This window comes from Panthera leo, chromosome D1, assembly GCF_018350215.1.
Source record: "Panthera leo isolate Ple1 chromosome D1, P.leo_Ple1_pat1.1, whole genome shotgun sequence".
NCBI classification, from domain to species: Eukaryota; Metazoa; Chordata; class Mammalia; order Carnivora; family Felidae; genus Panthera; species Panthera leo.
The window spans coordinates 63127373-63144225 of NC_056688.1; the positions used below are offsets into that span (position 1 = coordinate 63127373).

General features: G+C 47.0%; 2 protein-coding genes across 5 annotated transcripts in view; one reads left to right on the top strand and one right to left on the bottom strand.

Moving 5' to 3' along the window:
* Nucleotides 1-4983, top strand: CD1H11orf42 (chromosome D1 C11orf42 homolog). The gene is made up of 3 exons (XM_042904420.1): nucleotides 1-150; nucleotides 3691-4489; nucleotides 4758-4983. The coding sequence occupies exons 1-3, from the start codon at nucleotides 79-81 to the stop codon at nucleotides 4886-4888; spliced, it is 1002 nt and encodes a 333-aa protein (XP_042760354.1). The 5' UTR covers nucleotides 1-78; the 3' UTR covers nucleotides 4889-4983.
* The window catches only part of FHIP1B (FHF complex subunit HOOK interacting protein 1B), a 24108-nt gene continuing 12114 nt past the window's right edge, over nucleotides 4860-16853 (bottom strand). The window contains exons 5-12 of one of the 4 annotated variants that reach the window (XM_042904417.1): nucleotides 16748-16834; nucleotides 16390-16557; nucleotides 12766-12845; nucleotides 12338-12501; nucleotides 11132-11911; nucleotides 8498-8676; nucleotides 8178-8340; nucleotides 4860-5730 (exon numbers count right to left, since the gene is read on the bottom strand). In XM_042904417.1, the coding sequence (XP_042760351.1) occupies nucleotides 5369-5730; nucleotides 8178-8340; nucleotides 8498-8676; nucleotides 11132-11911; nucleotides 12338-12501; nucleotides 12766-12845; nucleotides 16390-16557; nucleotides 16748-16834 (1983 nt within the window). In that variant the 3' untranslated portion in view covers nucleotides 4860-5368. Of the gene's footprint in view, nucleotides 5731-8177; nucleotides 8341-8474; nucleotides 8677-11131; nucleotides 11912-12295; nucleotides 12502-12765; nucleotides 12846-16389; nucleotides 16558-16747; nucleotides 16835-16853 lie in introns of those variants that run through there. The other 3 variants (XM_042904419.1, XM_042904416.1, XM_042904418.1) reach the window with 3 other exon arrangements.

Below are 16853 nucleotides of genomic sequence, written 5' to 3' on the forward strand. Positions count from 1 at the left end.
CCTGGGGCCTCACCTCTCTGGGCAGCTTGGGGTTCCTGCAGCAGCCACTGCCCTGCCTAACCTCTCCCATACCCCACCATGTTGGTTGGTACCCCCCACCTGCTGACACTGGATGAAGCCGATGCCACCTGGACCCTCATCAAGGATAAAGTAAGAGAGCTAAAGAGAAAGGAACAAAGTGTGACCTAGATGGGTCTGAGCAACTTATGCGTAGGAAGTGGTGGGTAGCTTGAAGATAATAATAATATTTACTCAGTGCTTACTTACACGCTGGACACTGTACTAAGTGCTTTGTACACACTCCAATTTAATCACAATTGCAAAAAACAGCAAGAAGTTCCTTCAAAGGCAGTAAGAATTTCTGAGAACAGAGACAAGTGCTAAGTCAGGGTAGGAGTTATGAGGTCAGGAAGGCTTCCTGGAGAGAGTGACGTTCTAGCTAGGCAAGTCGGAATTATTCTCACATAGAGGAAAGAGGAATGTTTAATAAACACCTAAATGAGTTAGTGAGCAGGTGGGTGGGTGGGTGAGCGAGTGAACAGTGTATAATTAAAAGTACAGCATATGCAAAAACCAGGAGAGGATTTAAAAAAATTGCATATTTGTGAACTGCAAATAGTCTGTAGAGCAGAGTTCACATGAGTAGTGGTGAAAATGAGGTCAAAGAGGTACAGAGGCTGATCATGAAGGGGCTTGTAAGCTTTCTAAAAAAGCTTGGACTTCTTCACAGATACCCCCTCCACCTTAACATCCACAAAATGGGAAATTTGGGTTTTGAGCCAAATATGGAGATTTTCAGGAGCAGGCAGATGTCAGCTCTGAGTTGCAAGTACCCCTGCCAAATCTAGATGGCCACAATTTCTGAACTTGGAGAATTTAGGGATCAGGTTCTGGTTACATAATCTGAAGGACAGTGAATTTAAAGCACTCATAGAAGGCAGCCCTTCTATCAAGTTTAAAACAACCATCTTAAAGTAGTGCCTACTAGACTCAAACAGCCTTAATAGATATAGCTCCCATTAGAAATGGAGCTCACCACAAAGGTCAGCTTCCCAGGGAAGCAGAAACAGGAGAGCCAAGGCCCTCACAAATATCAGAGTACCTAGCTTCAGCAGGTTGGTCCTGGACAAGATCAAGCATTTCATTACGATGAAAGTAAATGCAGTCATCAACCAGCAGACAGCTACATCTCTGAGCATCAGAAAAATTCCCTATTTAAATGGAAAACTGTCAGGAAAGGCAAAGTAGAGATACACAATAAATCACTGGTGATATGTGGCAAATTCAAGGAGCAGGACACCTCTGAGTAACCTGGTTTCCTCTCTCCAGAACTGATAGTTTATTGCGCACTTTGTAGAACATACAGCTAACCAAAATATGGCTTGAAGTCTCCTCATTCAGAATTCATACCAGCCGAGGTATACCCAGGAAGAAAGTTTTCCAACCTCACTTTCCCAGGCTGCCCCTGGGAGATCTAAATTTGCAGGCTTCTATGTTCCACAGAACTTTTACCCAGAAGTAAAGGTGCAGTGGGAACAGGTAGTGGTCTCACATGGTGACTCTACAAAGAACAGTCCCCCTAGCATAGAACTGAGTGCCCTATTTTCCCTATTTTAGGATAACCACTGGGGGCCTCAAGGGTAAGAAAAAGAGCCTATAAACCTCCCCACCATGGCAAATTCATGTCTATTCTGGGAAAAACCCTCCAGCTAAATCAGGGATTCACCTGATCAGAAACTTGGACCATAAGAATAGGTATTTTAAATGTCAAAATCCCACTAAAGAGGTACCTCCTGGAGACACTCCTATTTGTCTTATTTGTATAGGATCCTAGGGACCAAAGGAGCAGCTAGGGTAGGATTCTGAAGTTATATTTGGTCACTATGCTTTCTTTGTCATGGAGCAGAACATTCTAAACAAAAATGCCAACCCACCAATGCTCTGCTCTCACCCCTGGTAACCCAACTGGCCCTTCTCAGAGCTTCTCAGAGAACTGTTCTCCAGCCTGATGCCCCCACCAAAAATAAAGTATTTCAGTCCCAATGAAGCAAAGAAGAGGAATTATGGGAAATTCTTCCATGCAGATTAAGAAAAAGCACCATGATAAACACTAGTATTTCAAATGGAAAAAAAAGAAAAAGCACCATGTATTTCCCTGGCCAGGTGACAAAGGACAGTACTCTTCAAGCTACTTCAGCTTGTCCATAGTGCAGACACAACTAGATCAGTTAGCGACCCTCCCTCCTCTTATGCTATGGGGCAGCACTTCCAAAAACAGTTCTATGTAGCAAAAAACAGATTGACCATAAGGGATCATTGATGAACTCTACCAGAAGGCTGGCAAACTGGGCAAGGCCAGGGGACAGGCATGTGGGAATTGGGAGCTGAGGAAGGGCAGTAGAACATAGCAAAAATGCTATTCTGAAAACAGAACAGGTCTCAAACAGGAAAGGGATCCAAACAAGGAATTTTATGTACTGGCTAGCAGACCACAGAGCCAGAAGTCTGAGCTAGCAGTATCTTTGATGAGTTGAGATCACATCTAAGTACAAATACTAGAAAGGATCGTACAAGATTTTCCAGTCGGTCATGAAGTTAAACTTTCCAGAACTGGGTTAACCAAACCAAAAAAGGCCAAGACAAGAAGGACAAAACCTAGAGGAACTAGAATCCCTGAAAGCGTACTAGAAGAACCAGCATTTCAAAGATGAGGCCTCAAATCCCTAAAGGAACTCTGTCCTGCAGTTAGGACAGAAAATGTTTAAGAACGGTCATTCCAACCTATTTCTGTGTACCCATTTGTGGTGAATGACATCACCCACCCAATCAATCATCTAATAACTAATCCTTCAGGATTCCTTTTCTCACATTCCTTAAAGTGATCAAGTTCTACTAATTCCATAACCTAAATATCTTCCCCCATTATTTTAGTTGAAGGCCTCACCATGTTTTGCTTGCAGTATTACAATACTCTTAACTGATCTTTCTCTCCCCTTATTTTGTCTTCCTGCTCAAAATTAACTTTCTAAAGCGCCTTTCTGATCTTTCCCCTCTTGCCCAGAGCCCTTCAAGTGGTTTTCCATTGCCCTCAGGACCAAATTCCTGTCACATTGCATACAAACAAGATCTTTCAGTCTAGTTGCAGAGTGTGCCTGTCCCTCTTCATACCCTATGTTTAAGTGCAATGAAATTACGTGTTCCTGAAGGTGCCCCACCTAGTTAATAAATTCTGGTTTTTAAACTGGTTGTATCCTCTCCCTGGATTGACCATCCTCCTACCTAGCTGATTCCTTCAAAGCTCATGTATTACCACCTAGAAACCTTCTCTGATCCTCTTCTATCAAAGAAAAAAGCTGTTAAATCACTACCCATCTCCTCCACACCCGTGTTCTCTATTATCTTACTTAGCTGACTACTGTGTACATATTTGTCTCTTCCATCAGACCGGGCTATAATAGGATAAGGTCAAAATTTCATGCTTTTATGTATTCCCAATATCCAGCAGGGTCTGGCACATAGTATATTCAAGGTTTTGCTACAGGAGAGAACTAGGAAATAAGCAGGAACCCGTCTGAGCACATCGTAGAGATATAATTGCACAGGGAACAGCAGGAGGGTCAATCTAGAGTAGGCTACCAGGTAACTCCTGACCCTAACTCAGTCCCTGACCTATAAACTGGCCATCTGCAGGTTATCGAGGAGCGCTTTGGGCCCAACGTAGTGGCAGTACCTTTCCTGTCAGATGCAGCCTGCTATGACCTACTGGGTGTGCTAGTGAAGCAGTCCCGACCAGCCCACACTCGCCTGGCTTTACCAACTCGGCAGGGTCGGCGGGCACTACAACCAGTAGGGCCACTACCAAACCTCCTGGAGCAGGTAGGATCTGAGGGTGCCTTTGCCCACTGCACTCGGGAATACTCACCAAACGGCCGGGAAGAGATAGCCTATGAAGAAATGCGAATATTGGATGGGCAGCCCTGCAGGATCCGCCTGCACATGGGTGGTCTGCGCAAGAAGGTGGCCTTCCTGCTGCTGCCACCAGCTCAGGTGAGCCTACAGCAAAATCTTCCCTGGCTCCGAAGCACCCACAGCATCTATGTCATCTACCAGGTCTTCTCCTGTTCCTGGCTGCAGCTGGGGCTGTTGCCTACAGCCCAAGAGCCCCAGCTGCTCCGGTTACAACGGTCCCTGCCTGTTGCCTTCTCCTGCCTCAAGTTTTCACTGCAGCCCAAAGGAGTGCTGGGACCACAGAAGCCTCTGACCAAAGATACACTGCCCCATGGGGCCAACTGGGTCAGACCCAACCTTGGGATCATGCCACCTCTGGCCCCCATGTCAACCCCTACCGATACCGCTGAAGCTACTGATGTGCCCCCACCTGCCCCAGCCCCACCTACACCACCTCCTCAGGAAAGGCCAGAGGGCAGACCCACCAGATTCTCCTACAAGGGCCGAAACCCCTTCCGCAGGGGGCCCCAGATGCTGTCAGGTACTGCTAGGGGATATGAAGCTGAGACGGATGGGATCTGGTGGAGGGAGAGGGCATAGGGAATATAGGAATGTGTGCCCCAGGAATGTGTGGAGCACCCCTAATACCACACCAGATCCTGGTGAAGGGGATGGAGGGAGCCAGGGGTGGTGAGATGGAAGCACGGTCCTGGTGAGGGGGTGGGCACAGCAGAGGGCCAGAGGGAGGGACCAGGAAGGCAGAAAGACCAGGGCATGAGTCAAGCTGTGACTATCCCCAACCCTGGCAGAGAACTGGCTCTTCAGCCCCCGCAGCCCCGCACCAGGAGTCCAGGGTGGGGGCCCCGGGGACCCCGACCGGCACTCCATGTCCCTGCCCCTGCTGCAGGGTCTGTCCTCAGAATTCGACAGCGACGAATGAAGCTGAGGCGAGAGATTCAGGGGGCAAGGCCCCCAAGATCCGGCATAGGGATACTGGTCCCCAATAAACATCAGCTGCTGCTCCCCCAAACCATCCTGGGCCCATGCTGCTTCTTCTGTCTTGGGGCTGGAGAAGAGTCCCTACTTTTTTCCCCTAGGTTCCATGACCCCTCACCCTTTAACGGTGTAAGAAGCACCTTAAAACCTTAAAACCAATGTCCTCACAAGAGAAAAAATACCCCTGACCTCCTATTTATGTACAACCTTCCTGGGGCCCCAGCCCCAGAGAAAAAGGGTGGGAAAGAAGAATGAGCAGAGAATAGAGATTTCCCTTTTATACATATTGCAACAAGTTCTCCATAAAACATTCATCAGAAATAAATTAAAAAGTCCTCTTACCACTGCCTCCAAACATAAAAAGGAGCCTATACCCCGGCCCCAGCCCAGGCCACTGGAGGCCCTGATTGTCCATGGAAGAAAGTTAAGGATTGAGGGGCCCAAAGCCTGAGACAGGAGGACCAGATCCCTCCTCTGAAGTATCCAACAAGAAAGGCGAGGTGACAGCATGGGCCTGGGAAATGGCAGCCAACTCCTTGAGAAATTCAGGGAAAATGACTGCACAGTAGACAGCATTCTTGACTCGCAGAGCCTCACCTTGGCGCTCAGGGGCCCCACCCCGAGGGGGTAGAACCGGAGTTGAAGCCCCAGGGGAGCCCCCACCTAGGCCAAGTCCTGCGCCGTCTCTCCCAGGCTGAAGAACCAACTGTGCCGCCTGCCGGGCCCTGGTTGGACTGTGTGCATGCCGCAGGAGCAACTCCCCCAAGGATGGCCTCCGGCTCTTCACTGGGAATAAATGGGTATCAGGGATCGTGAAGGTGCTGGGGTAAGGCATGCTCTCTCGGTCTGAGAGATGCCCCCCTCCCTGGGTTCACAGTAATCTGGACTAGGACTCTAAAACCAAAATGCTGCCTGCCCAGCATTTTTCCCTCCATCCAGCCTCCCCACCAAGCCAACCATCACCCTTAGTCTTCTCGGTCAGTCAACACAACTGCTTCATTCTCAGCCAAGACCCCTTCTCCATGCCCTCTCACCCTGAGGGACTCTCTAACTGCTCCTCCCTTTCCAATTGCTATTCTACCATCACTAAGCTATATCTCCTCAGTCCATAACACAGGCTTACCTTATGCTCCTGAACTATCTATAACACAGGACCCACAGCCTCTACTCCTTCAACACCTACAGGGTGTATATCCAATCACAGTCCAGGGGCTTTACCACTTCCATCATACTCCACTATCCCTCCAGAATCTGATCTCCTGTGCCATCACTTCGCCAACCACCAGTCTCTCTCCTAGATCCACCAAAGCCTACTCCCACCTCATGTCAGTTTAGGCAACTTCACATGGCCAGACAAACTTCACCTCACTTTAGACTCAAAGGAACCATTTAAAACATTGCTGTCTCTCCTAATTTTCTTCCTAGATTCCTGTCTCTGGATCTTTGTCCCATCTCTAGGGCCTAGACTCTAGGGATCTAGTCTCTAGATCATGTTACAGTTTCCACTCTCTATCTCTAATACTGGCTACAGAGGTACGCTGTACAGGCCAACTAAATACGGCATTCAGAACCCTTCACAACCAGGCTCACATGCTCCCTCCAACCCCTTCTCCAAACTCTTTACACCCACTCCTGCTTTTGTGCCCACACAGATCTGCTCTTCCTGGAACCCTCCAGGCTTCTTTCATGCTTTTGTAGCCTTCTAGGCCTTAATTTTGCTCTCCCCTGTTTTCATCGTCCTTGGCCTAATCTTATTATCCCCACCCCTCTGAAAAACCTCTGATTTGCCCTCCACTGACTTCCCATTTCACTGCCTTTATCATACTGTACTGTAATAACTTGTTTCTAGTTTATATATAGGTCTTCTATCTCATACAGTAATCTGTGAGCTCAAGGGCTTAGACTCTTATTTATTCTACAGTGAACACAATACTAGCACTATGGAAATAAGACATATTCACATGAAGAAATCATGCTAAGGAACTTCAGCTGGGTCCTCACAGCTGAATAATAACCGTTCTGGTACTGTCTTCCCAACCCACATCTCTAATACCTCCATCTCACCCCTGCTCTCTTGCTCTTAGCATATTATTTTGCTTCCTACTTTGATTAGCAAATAAAAGACTTCAATTTCCTGACTTTTCCCTCCACACCTCACAACTCCATGGGTACATATCACTTCCTCCTTTGATCTATCCTCATTTGCCTCAAAAGGAGGAAAAAAAATCTTTTCCTGCCCAAAGTTATTCCTTTCCTGGTGCAACGGATCCCACTATTCCACCACCTTTGGGACCTTGCTTCCCCAGTTATGACATTTCTCTAGTCACTCTCCAGACTGACTGTCAGCTCTTTAAAAGCAGAGGTCTCATCTTATACCTCCCTGAGTAGCCTGTACCAAAGACAATGGCTAGTACATACAGCAAATGCTCAGACACTTGCAGATGGAAGATCTAGATTTAAAACTGCATGGTCACATTTAACTCTTCCTTCCTCCTTGTGCCTCACAACCATTCACCAAATTCTGCCAAGACTTCCTTTTCATTTCCACATTATCAAATTCTTCCTTCCTGTTCCCACTATTCTAATTCAAGCCTTGCAGGTCACAGATGCATTTCAGCAGAAGCCTCCTGACTCTATTTTCTCCTGGCTCCAATTCACTTAGCACATGAACTAATATGCTTATCTCTCCACTCTCATATCTAAGAACCTCCAGTGGGTTCTCACTGACCAAAAGATCACAACTTCTACCCAGTCCAACTCCTAATCTGAGAACCTAATCTGAACTCTGGCCATATCTTTCCAGCCTTATTGCCAACTGTTTCACCACCTTCCAAATCCCCTGTTCCAACAAAATAGTTCGTGTTGTTGCCTGGACAAAAGAAAAAAGCCATCCCACTCCTTTGGCTACCCAAGTCCTATCTATCTCTCAAGAACCATGTCAAATGCCATTCCTGTTCCCAAGCTGTAACAATACCTCAACCTATATACTCTGTCCCCTTGCCTGTCTTACTACTTCAGCAGTTTTTGCTAGTGCTGCTGATTTGGCTCTTAGAGGACACAACTGTATTTTATCCTGTAACCAGAAGCCACAGGACAAACATCAAGACTCAATTTTCTACAACTCCTCAGTTCATGGCACAAGGTTTCACCCTTAATAAGAGTTCAATTAACCTGGGCTAATTAGCTATCTAGGGAAGGTAGGAAGAGGACTGGAGTGGTGGGGTAGGCCTCACCTAGGGGATCGGAGCGGCGGGGGGTAGGTCCTGCTGCAGGGCCCTCGGCCCAGTCCAACTTGCCACGGGCAATGAGGTACTTCTTGGCTTTGGATAGCAGTGCTGGGAAGTCCTCCTGGGAGGCCGCAAAGCTCTCAATTTTATTCTTCACAGAACCCAGCACCTATGAAGCACAACTTCATGACATTTCTGTGTGGCTCTACACTGACGGTCCTTTCTAATCCCACTGGGCCTGTTCCCAGCCCCCCCAGGGTCACTCCAGCTGCGGGCCTGGCCCACCATGGAGCCTGGACGCACCCATGCATGCATGCATCGCACACCTGCAGCAGGGACTTGACACTGGGCTGGAAGACCATGTTGGTGTTGAGCAGGAAAGAGCGGAGCAGGGGCTGGGGGTGACAGGCCAGCTGGGCCACCAGCCCCGTCAGCAGGAAGTTGACATAGACGGAGTTCTGCAGCATGTTCTCGAGTTTGGCAAAGAGCACAGCCATGAAGGGGCCTGGGGAGGTTGGGCACAAGGATACAAGGCCTGAACACAATGCACATCACACGCATTCCTCCCAAAACCGAGAGACCCCCCGCCACTAGATGAAAATCATTTGTATGTCAGTGTCTGGGTTATATTTAAGTATCCTGTGATCACCTACTCTGGAAGAGATGAAATGGTAGATACCATGTGGACCCAAAAGTCCACATGCCACCTTTACACTCAGGATGAAGAGCCAGATCATAGGCTCTGGAGTCAGACAGACCTGGTTTCAAATTCCAGCTTTATCCTTTACTAGTTAAGCTGCTGGATGAATCAAAATTCTCTAAGCATAGTGTCCTACTTAACAAAATAAAGTATACCCACCTCACAGGGTTATTAAAAGGATCAAAGAAATATTCCTATAAAGCAGTTAGCCCAAGATGTAGCAAATTATAAGTTTTCAGTAATAACTATACACTATATAATGTCTCTCAGTATTTTAAAAAGTTTCACCCAAGAGACATAACAGAAGAAAGAACAAGCAAGAAAGTGATTAGAACCAAAAGAAGAATCAGGTTACACACAAGACAGAGGATAACACTACACCTGGATCAGAAAGAAAGCAAGAATGAACTGTAACAAAGACAAAGGTAACTACGAAGGCCAACTTAAAAGACAGGGGAGAAATCTCTGGGAACCCCAAAGAAGAAATCAGCTCTGTTCAGGAACTGGGAACCAAGAAGGTAGAAGAGAATTTGTAGAAAAAAGTTTAGTTCAGAGCCAGAGAAAACTGACTCAGAACAGACTCTTTGCTGGGTGAGAGGATAACAGAAGGAATTAGAATGATCTACTGGGAAAACTGGCCTCAACTGAGCCAGATCACCAGCAGGAGGACTCTAGAGCCATCAGTCTGTCTGACCAGTGATCTGTAAGGGAAAGGGATTAAACCTAAGAACTGCACCATGAACTGAGACAGGAGAGCAACGAAGGGAAAGAGGCAATGAATTCCAAAAAAGATCCTAGAACATTCTCCACTCCAAATGCACGTGACTGGCCTTAGCTCCATACAACTCTAGCTTAACAGGGTCCTAAGACACCCCATAACTCTGTCCTTCTGTTTCTCTCATTTCCTGGGACTTTCTTACATGAGAAAATTCAAAAAGCTCAGAAGAGTTTACAAAGAAGAAAAGGGACACAGCTTCAATTAATGTTTCAAGAATGTGGTAAAACCTGCATACCACCTTCTAATGGTACTGAGCAGGAAGAAGCAAAGCTTAAATAAATGGAAACACATTTTCTGTAGTCTGCAAGACGGAGTTGTCGTGACTCTAGAGCAGAAGCCTTGATGCTATGCAAGCAGGATGGCAGCATATCCCAGGCCCAGTTAGGACATGTACTGCTCAAGGCACAATAACTTGACTACAAACAACCAGAAGATGGGGGTATACCTTGGTCAACTTATATCTGCCTTGCAGCCAAAAGATGACAATCCTTGTAAAAAGCTACCACGTGCTGAGTTCTCCCAAGGTACCAGCATCACAGTAAGTGGTTTACACGCGTCAATGATATGAAGGGACACTAACTCAAGGTGTGTCTAGACACTGCTTCTCAGAGGTGGTGTATTTTGTTTGTTTGTTTTCCCCCTAGAGTGAGGTGGAGAGTAAGGATAAGAACCAGATAAGAGCTGGGATGGTAAAGCTGGATCTCAAATAAAAACAAAGAGGAGTTAGCCCAGTCACTCAGGTCAGGTCTGACTCCAGGGTCTTTAGAAAGACCAAAAGAGCTCAGTTGGGGAGATCAGAGCTACACTTTTGTCATTTGCCCTCAAAGAGGCATTTCACTCTATCTGCTTCAGTCCTTACTACTAATGATGAGTCTGTAAGAAAGTCTTACTGGGTAATTATAGCAACCAACAAGGTACAAGGACAGAAAACGGGAAAAACCTGAAATTGAGTCCTTCTCTAAAGAGATAGGAGAAGAAAGGAGGCCAGGGCAGAGTAGGGGGAAGAACGCCAGAAGAGATGATCCTAGGTCACAGAAAAGTTGATAGGAGACCCAACACCCAGACAAATATACGGGTGGGAACAGCATGGAACAGCATGGCTTACAGATGCCTCACATACAGAACACCACATATGTCCTCCATATGTATTGTTCAGATATATTGCTGTGATTTACCAGGAAACACCAAACACATCCTGATCACAATCTCAGGAAATGGCCAGACTGGGGAAGAGGAGGAACATGCACATAGAACATACAAGGCTCAGACATAAATTAATACTCAAACCAGCACAAGCATGGAAGACACATAGACACAGAGACCCAAGTATGACATGTATCTGGAAGGGATCCAAGCAAAATGGATGAGGAGCTAGGCAAGTACATGGAAATGACATGGACAAGAAGTCTCAGAAATCAGCACAAACATGTTGAATACATGCAAAGAGTACGCAAAGGGGAAGGCCTAGGCTAAGTAGCTTACCAGTGAAGGGCTGGCTTGGCAGCTGGTTGAGCGTCCGCAAAGGGCTGCTGAGGAAGGGGCCGGGGGGCTCAGGGGGACAGGTGAAGCTCTCATAGGCCTCCTCCTCCTCAAGAGGTAGTGGAGGCTCTAGCGGGGGTTCTGAGCCAGCCCCCCCATTGCTCAATGCCACCTCCAGTTCCCGGAGCTCCTGCCCAAAGCCCTCTAGTCCTGCCATGCCCTCGGAGGTGCTCTCTGGCAGTTCCCCAGCCCCCTCCTGAGGCACCCGACGAACCTTCTTGGCCCCCTCAGGCCATGGTCCTGGCAACCCATTGAGCTGGGGAGGGGGCAGGTGGCCAGGGCCCTCCCCTGTACCCCCAGAAAGCCCTCCACTCCCCAGCTCTTCCTCCTCCCCTTCCCCCACATTGTCCCTGTCCTCCTCAGGCAGTAGGCTGCGTTTCTTAGTCCGGGAGCCAACAGGACTAGGCTCAGGAGGGGGCCGCTCGCCATCATAGGGGGCAGACCAGGTACGGCAGGCTCGGACACACCGGTCCACACCACGGCGCGCCTCACGCAGATACTCCAGGTAATTGTCTTCCAGCTCACCAGGCTCCTCCACAGGGCTGGGCCGTCGGCCAGGGCTGGAGGCTGGGGATGCAGCAAGCCCTGGTGAGCGAGGGGCTGGAGCTGGGGATTCCGAGCCACCCAGACTCTGCTGTCGCAGGAAGAGGGCCAGACGAGATGGTGTGGAGGGCCGGGGCACTGTCACCACAGAAGAGGAGTCAACACTCGGGCTTCCAGGGCCTACAGAGGGAAAAAAAAACATAAGAGGAATCAAAGAGACAGAGGGCCAGGAGGAGGAATAAGGCACCTAGGGAGACTAAGAGAGAAGGCAGTGAAACAGCAAAGAAGTGTGACCTATTTAGGCAGCTGATTCTCCACCCTCCAAATTAAGCTTTTCTGTATCCACCACCCCCTCTCACCACCCCCAATACCAAAGAAACAATGGAAAATAGAAACAATACATGACTGGAATGAAGAAGAGGAACAGCTTTGCTCAGAAGCTAAATTTCTTTGGTGGATTTAAGGCATCAACCTCCCCAAAGATGAAAATGCCACTCATGGCCATCTCCCTCCCCGCACCCAAACCCCACCTTCTTGCTAGGTTCCCCAGAACCCAGGCCATACCCGTTGTGTCCTCCCTTCTCCCTGCCTCTCTGCTAGGCCCACCTCGTGCCCATGAGGCATGCTCTGGACGGGGTGGGCTAGGGGCACGATGCCGACAACAGCGTGGGATAAGGGAGAGAAACTTGTCTGCAGCTCGTCCATATAGGTCCACATCACGTACAGCTGGCTTCTGGCTCAGCATCACATGGTTACACGGGACAAGATACCTGGGAAAGCAGAAAAAGGAGCACAGGATAGATCAGGAAGGAAGGACAGGGCTTGGGAGAACATCAGGCCAATGGAACTACATGGCCAAGACAGGCTCCAAGAACATCAGGCCAATAGAAACACATGGCTAAGCCAGGCCAATGGAACTACATGGCTAAGCCATGCTCCACATGAGCAACCCCAATACAACCCATCGCCCCAGCAATGCACAAGGCCTTGAGAGTTCAGGATCAGCCATCCCTCAGCCCTGCCCCCACAGGTACCTGAGAACCAGCTGCAGCAGGACATCCTCACAGCTGAGGTTCAGTAGGGTCCTGAAGAGACTCAGAGAGACCATGCAGAGCTGGGGGGGTGGGGGAGGAGGGAGGGAGTCACCATAAGAGCTCTCTACCCACCAAGGTGTTTACCAAATGGGAACCCCCCAACCCCAGGCCCAACCAACCACTCCTAGAGTAGCATGTGCATAGGGCCTGGCACATAATGATCATTTGCGTATTAAATAAATGATCACATGATCTTTGTAGGCAAGACCTCACTATTCACAGATAGGAATGAACCATGTGTCACGTTCTGTATTTCTACAGACCATACACATGTCAGCAGACTCTCTGGTTACATACCCCTGTCAGCAGAGATTCCAGTAGTACTTAATGGAATGAATACCCATGAAGAAAGACCCTAGGAAATACTGGGACTGAGTGAATGACTAACAGGAGACAACAACAATATGATAACTAAGTGAATGCCTGTCAGCAGAGACTGCGGCTGCACAGTAACTAAATGCCTACCAACAAGAAACCAGAGGGAACCTGGAAGAATCCCAGCTGGGAAGTGGGCGGGGCTGTGAACATGGAGTCTGAGTCACCTCTCCAACACTGATGTATCTCTAAGAAGGTAGAAGAAAGAAAAGCTCAAGCACAGCTGACAGGAAAAGGAAAAAATAGGTGGGTCCAGAATAGAGGAAACCATTTGTTTTAGAAAATAAGAAGGGTGGTTCTTCTCTGGCTAGGCGAAGAGAGTGGAAGACAACAGACACAAGTAAGCACTCTCTTACTCCTTTGAATCCCCACAGCACTTTCTCTCTACTTCCCTTATGGCAGGTATACCTAGAGCTCCCTGAAGACGACTATTGGGTCTTAGGCCAGGGCACACTGCACAGTCTAGATGCTCATCATTTACTAAATAAATGTGGGAAGATTAAAAGCCAACTGCAGCGGGAAAGAGATTAGATATCAGTTCACATATTTGGATATTTGCAAGGATGTTCAGATTTACCCTAAATAACCATTTTAACTAGCAATGAAAACATTCACACTCACTGAAAGGTTGTGAGGTAGGTAGAAAAATGGTCCCCCAAAGATGTCCAGGTCCTAATCTCCATAACCTGTAAGTATTTTACCCTACATGACAAAAGGTACTTTGCAGATATGATTATGGTTATGAAATTTGAGGTGGGGAGAGTAGCATGGATTATCCAGGAAGGCACAATCAAATCAGTTGAGTCCTTAAAAGCACAGGACCTTTTCCAGCTGGGTCAAAAAGATATCTGAAGCTTGAGAGGGACTTGATCCACCATTGATGGCTTTGAGGATGAAAGAAGGGGGCTACAAACCAAGGAATTTGGTTGGCCTCTAGAATCTGGGAATGGTCCTCAGCTGACAGCCAGCAAGAAAATGGGAATCTCAGTCCTAGAACTGCAATGAAATAAATTCTACCAGCAACCCTACTGAGCAAGGAAACAGATCCACTCCTAGAGACTCCAGAAAGGAACACAGCCCTGAAAACATTTTGATTTTAGCCTAGTGAGATCTGTGTCAGACGTATGACCTACAGAACTGTAAGATAATAAATTTGTGTGTTTTAAGACACTATGTTTGTGGTGATTTGTTATGACAGCAATGGGAAACTAAAACAGGCACAGAGACTGACTAGCCAGCATGATTCACTTGAAGCCACAAAAGACAAGCTTAAAGAAGTTCAAAGTCAGGGCAGCAGAATCAAGACTAAAAAAGGCCAAACAGTAGAAAGGAAAGCCCCGGCAACCTGAAATCAGAAACAATCTTGTCCTCCAAGAAGCAGGAAACAAGAAGAAATACCCCAAAAACATGAAGGCTCCTGAGACGAGAGGACCAAATGCAAGACTAATAAAATCAAATGCTGAAGACTAAAGACAATGAGAGAGAGTCAAAGAAGTGAGGATAAGATTAAGACAAAAGGAACATGGAGATAGCCCAACATAGGAAAAAAAAAAAAAATCAACCTCAAGAAGGAAATTAACTGTCTCAAAACACGAAGAGGACATTCCATCAGGCTGAATAGATAAAAGACCATGGTCTAACTTTAGCATAATGCGAAATTGGTATCTTTGTAAAATTAAAGCTTTGACATCTATTTGCTATTGATTTTAGACAATAATTCCTAATTAACCCAGGCACGTATCATAAGTACTTTTTGGAATACTGTAAAAATACACATGCCCTGTATATTATAATCCAAGAAATCTAAGGCAGGGACCCTAGAAACTGTTGTAGCTGTTGCCATTTTCAAATTCTAAAGTGTGCACCTGGTTCAGAAACACTGGTCTAATCAAAGTCAGTGTAGAATACTTCATCCATACCCTTAGTATTCAAAAACCTCACCTACACAAAACAGCTATCCCAAAACCTCACCTACCAAGAGGCCTACTACCAGGTATCTCAATGTATCTGAATGATTTTCAACAGTTTTCCAGAACCTTTAGTAATCTGAGAACTTCTATTTTAAATACAAGGACCTAGGGAACCTCAATTTGTTATAAGAAGGAAACAAAAAAATGGTTCCAGAGCTAAATAAATGGCATAAAGTTCATGACTAAATGAATGCTTTATTCCCCTAGAAAGACTCTGGGTCTTTATTATTGGAAACTACTTACTCCTCTTTCATACATATTTCTACTGATTAAAATCCAAACTGCTTACCATGGTCTACAAGGCCATGCATGACTGAATCTTACCTACCTCTCTACTTCCACCTCATTCCCTTCTCCCCCTTGCTCACTACACCTCCAGTCTTACTGGTCTTTTATTTCCTCAAATACACTCGCTCATCCCCATCTCATGTACTGTGCATGCTGCACCCTCTGCTCAGACTCTTCTTCTACTTGTTCTTCAATAGGTGAACTCCCTCATGACCTTTAGGTCTTAGCTCAATGTCACCTCCTCAGAAAGGTTTCTGACCACCCTATTATTTTCTAAATAGCTGTTTGGTTTTTTCATAACAGTGACCACAACTTGCAATTATTTTATTAATGGGTTTGTATAAAGGAAGGAAGCTCCATGATACCAGCAACTATGCCTACCTTGTTTACCACTTATCCTTAGTAGGAGAAAACAGTAAGTAAAACATTCAGTAAAAATGTTCAGGAGGAAGGAATGTTTAAGTAGGTAGGTGGGGAGATGGGTGCCCCAAGTTACAGCACTTCAAATGTGGCAAATCCAAAGGGGAAAAAAGCTAAGCATACCAGTAGCAGCTGGATCACCTATCAAAGCAAACACAAAACCTGGGGAAGTGATCTCAGTCACCCACAGCAGGCCACAGTACAATACACAGCTGAAGAGAACCCCAGGCCAATGCTACATCGCAAGTACAGCACAATGGCAAAACCCCTAGTCATGATGAGGAGCCAGTTATCCAGAAAAAGTAATGTGTTCTAGATTCATATATTACAAAAGCAAGGGAGCTACTCCCAAAGTGGTCAAAAGTTTAATACTGGAAAGTAAATGCCACCTAACTTTGAAGTGACTGCTGGAGACAAAGGCCAAAGAAGGGCAGGCACACCCTCCCAGAACAAAGTTCAGAGAGAGAAGAAGGCTCACCCAGGTAAGCCAGGACAGAGGTAGGGGCCATACCCGGGAGTTGCTGCCAATACGGGCAACGAGGGTGTCAAGGATGGTGTGGGTGTCATGCCGGTGTAACAGCAGGAATCGCAGGAAGGTACGGAGCAAAGCAGGCTCTGAGATACTCCGTAGGAAAAGCTCCAGATAGGCGGTACTGGCGATCATCTCCTCCACAGAGGTCTGGACGAAGGGGAGGGAAAGTTTGGAAATTTAGGGCTTCCCTGAACATGTACTAAGTTATTTTCCCCGAGCTCTAAGTAGGAACCAGGAGAAGATAGGGAAAAGGGGAAGAGTACCCAGCCCACTGCTTCCCACATTGGTCCTGGCATTGGGGTCACCACCCCTCAGCCTTGCCACCCATAACTCTCACCTTATGCAGGGCAGGGCCCATGACAGGCACCAAGAACCCATTATGGATATAATCAACTAGCTGCTTCTGCACCAAAGGGTGAGCCACCTGTAGGGGTACAACAGAG

What these genes read in the sequence shown, in the direction of transcription:
- CD1H11orf42 (XM_042904420.1), top strand. Translation starts at nt 79, where the DNA reads ATGTTGGTTGGTACCCCCCACCTGCTGACACTGGATGAAGCCGATGCC. An exon ending in GGACCCTCATCAAGGATAAA is followed by an intron (nt 151 to 3,690) that starts GTAAGAGAGCTA and finishes GGCCATCTGCAG; the next exon opens with GTTATCGAGGAGCGCTTTGG. An exon ending in GGGGCCCCAGATGCTGTCAG is followed by an intron (nt 4,490 to 4,757) that starts GTACTGCTAGGG and finishes CAACCCTGGCAG; the next exon opens with AGAACTGGCTCTTCAGCCCC.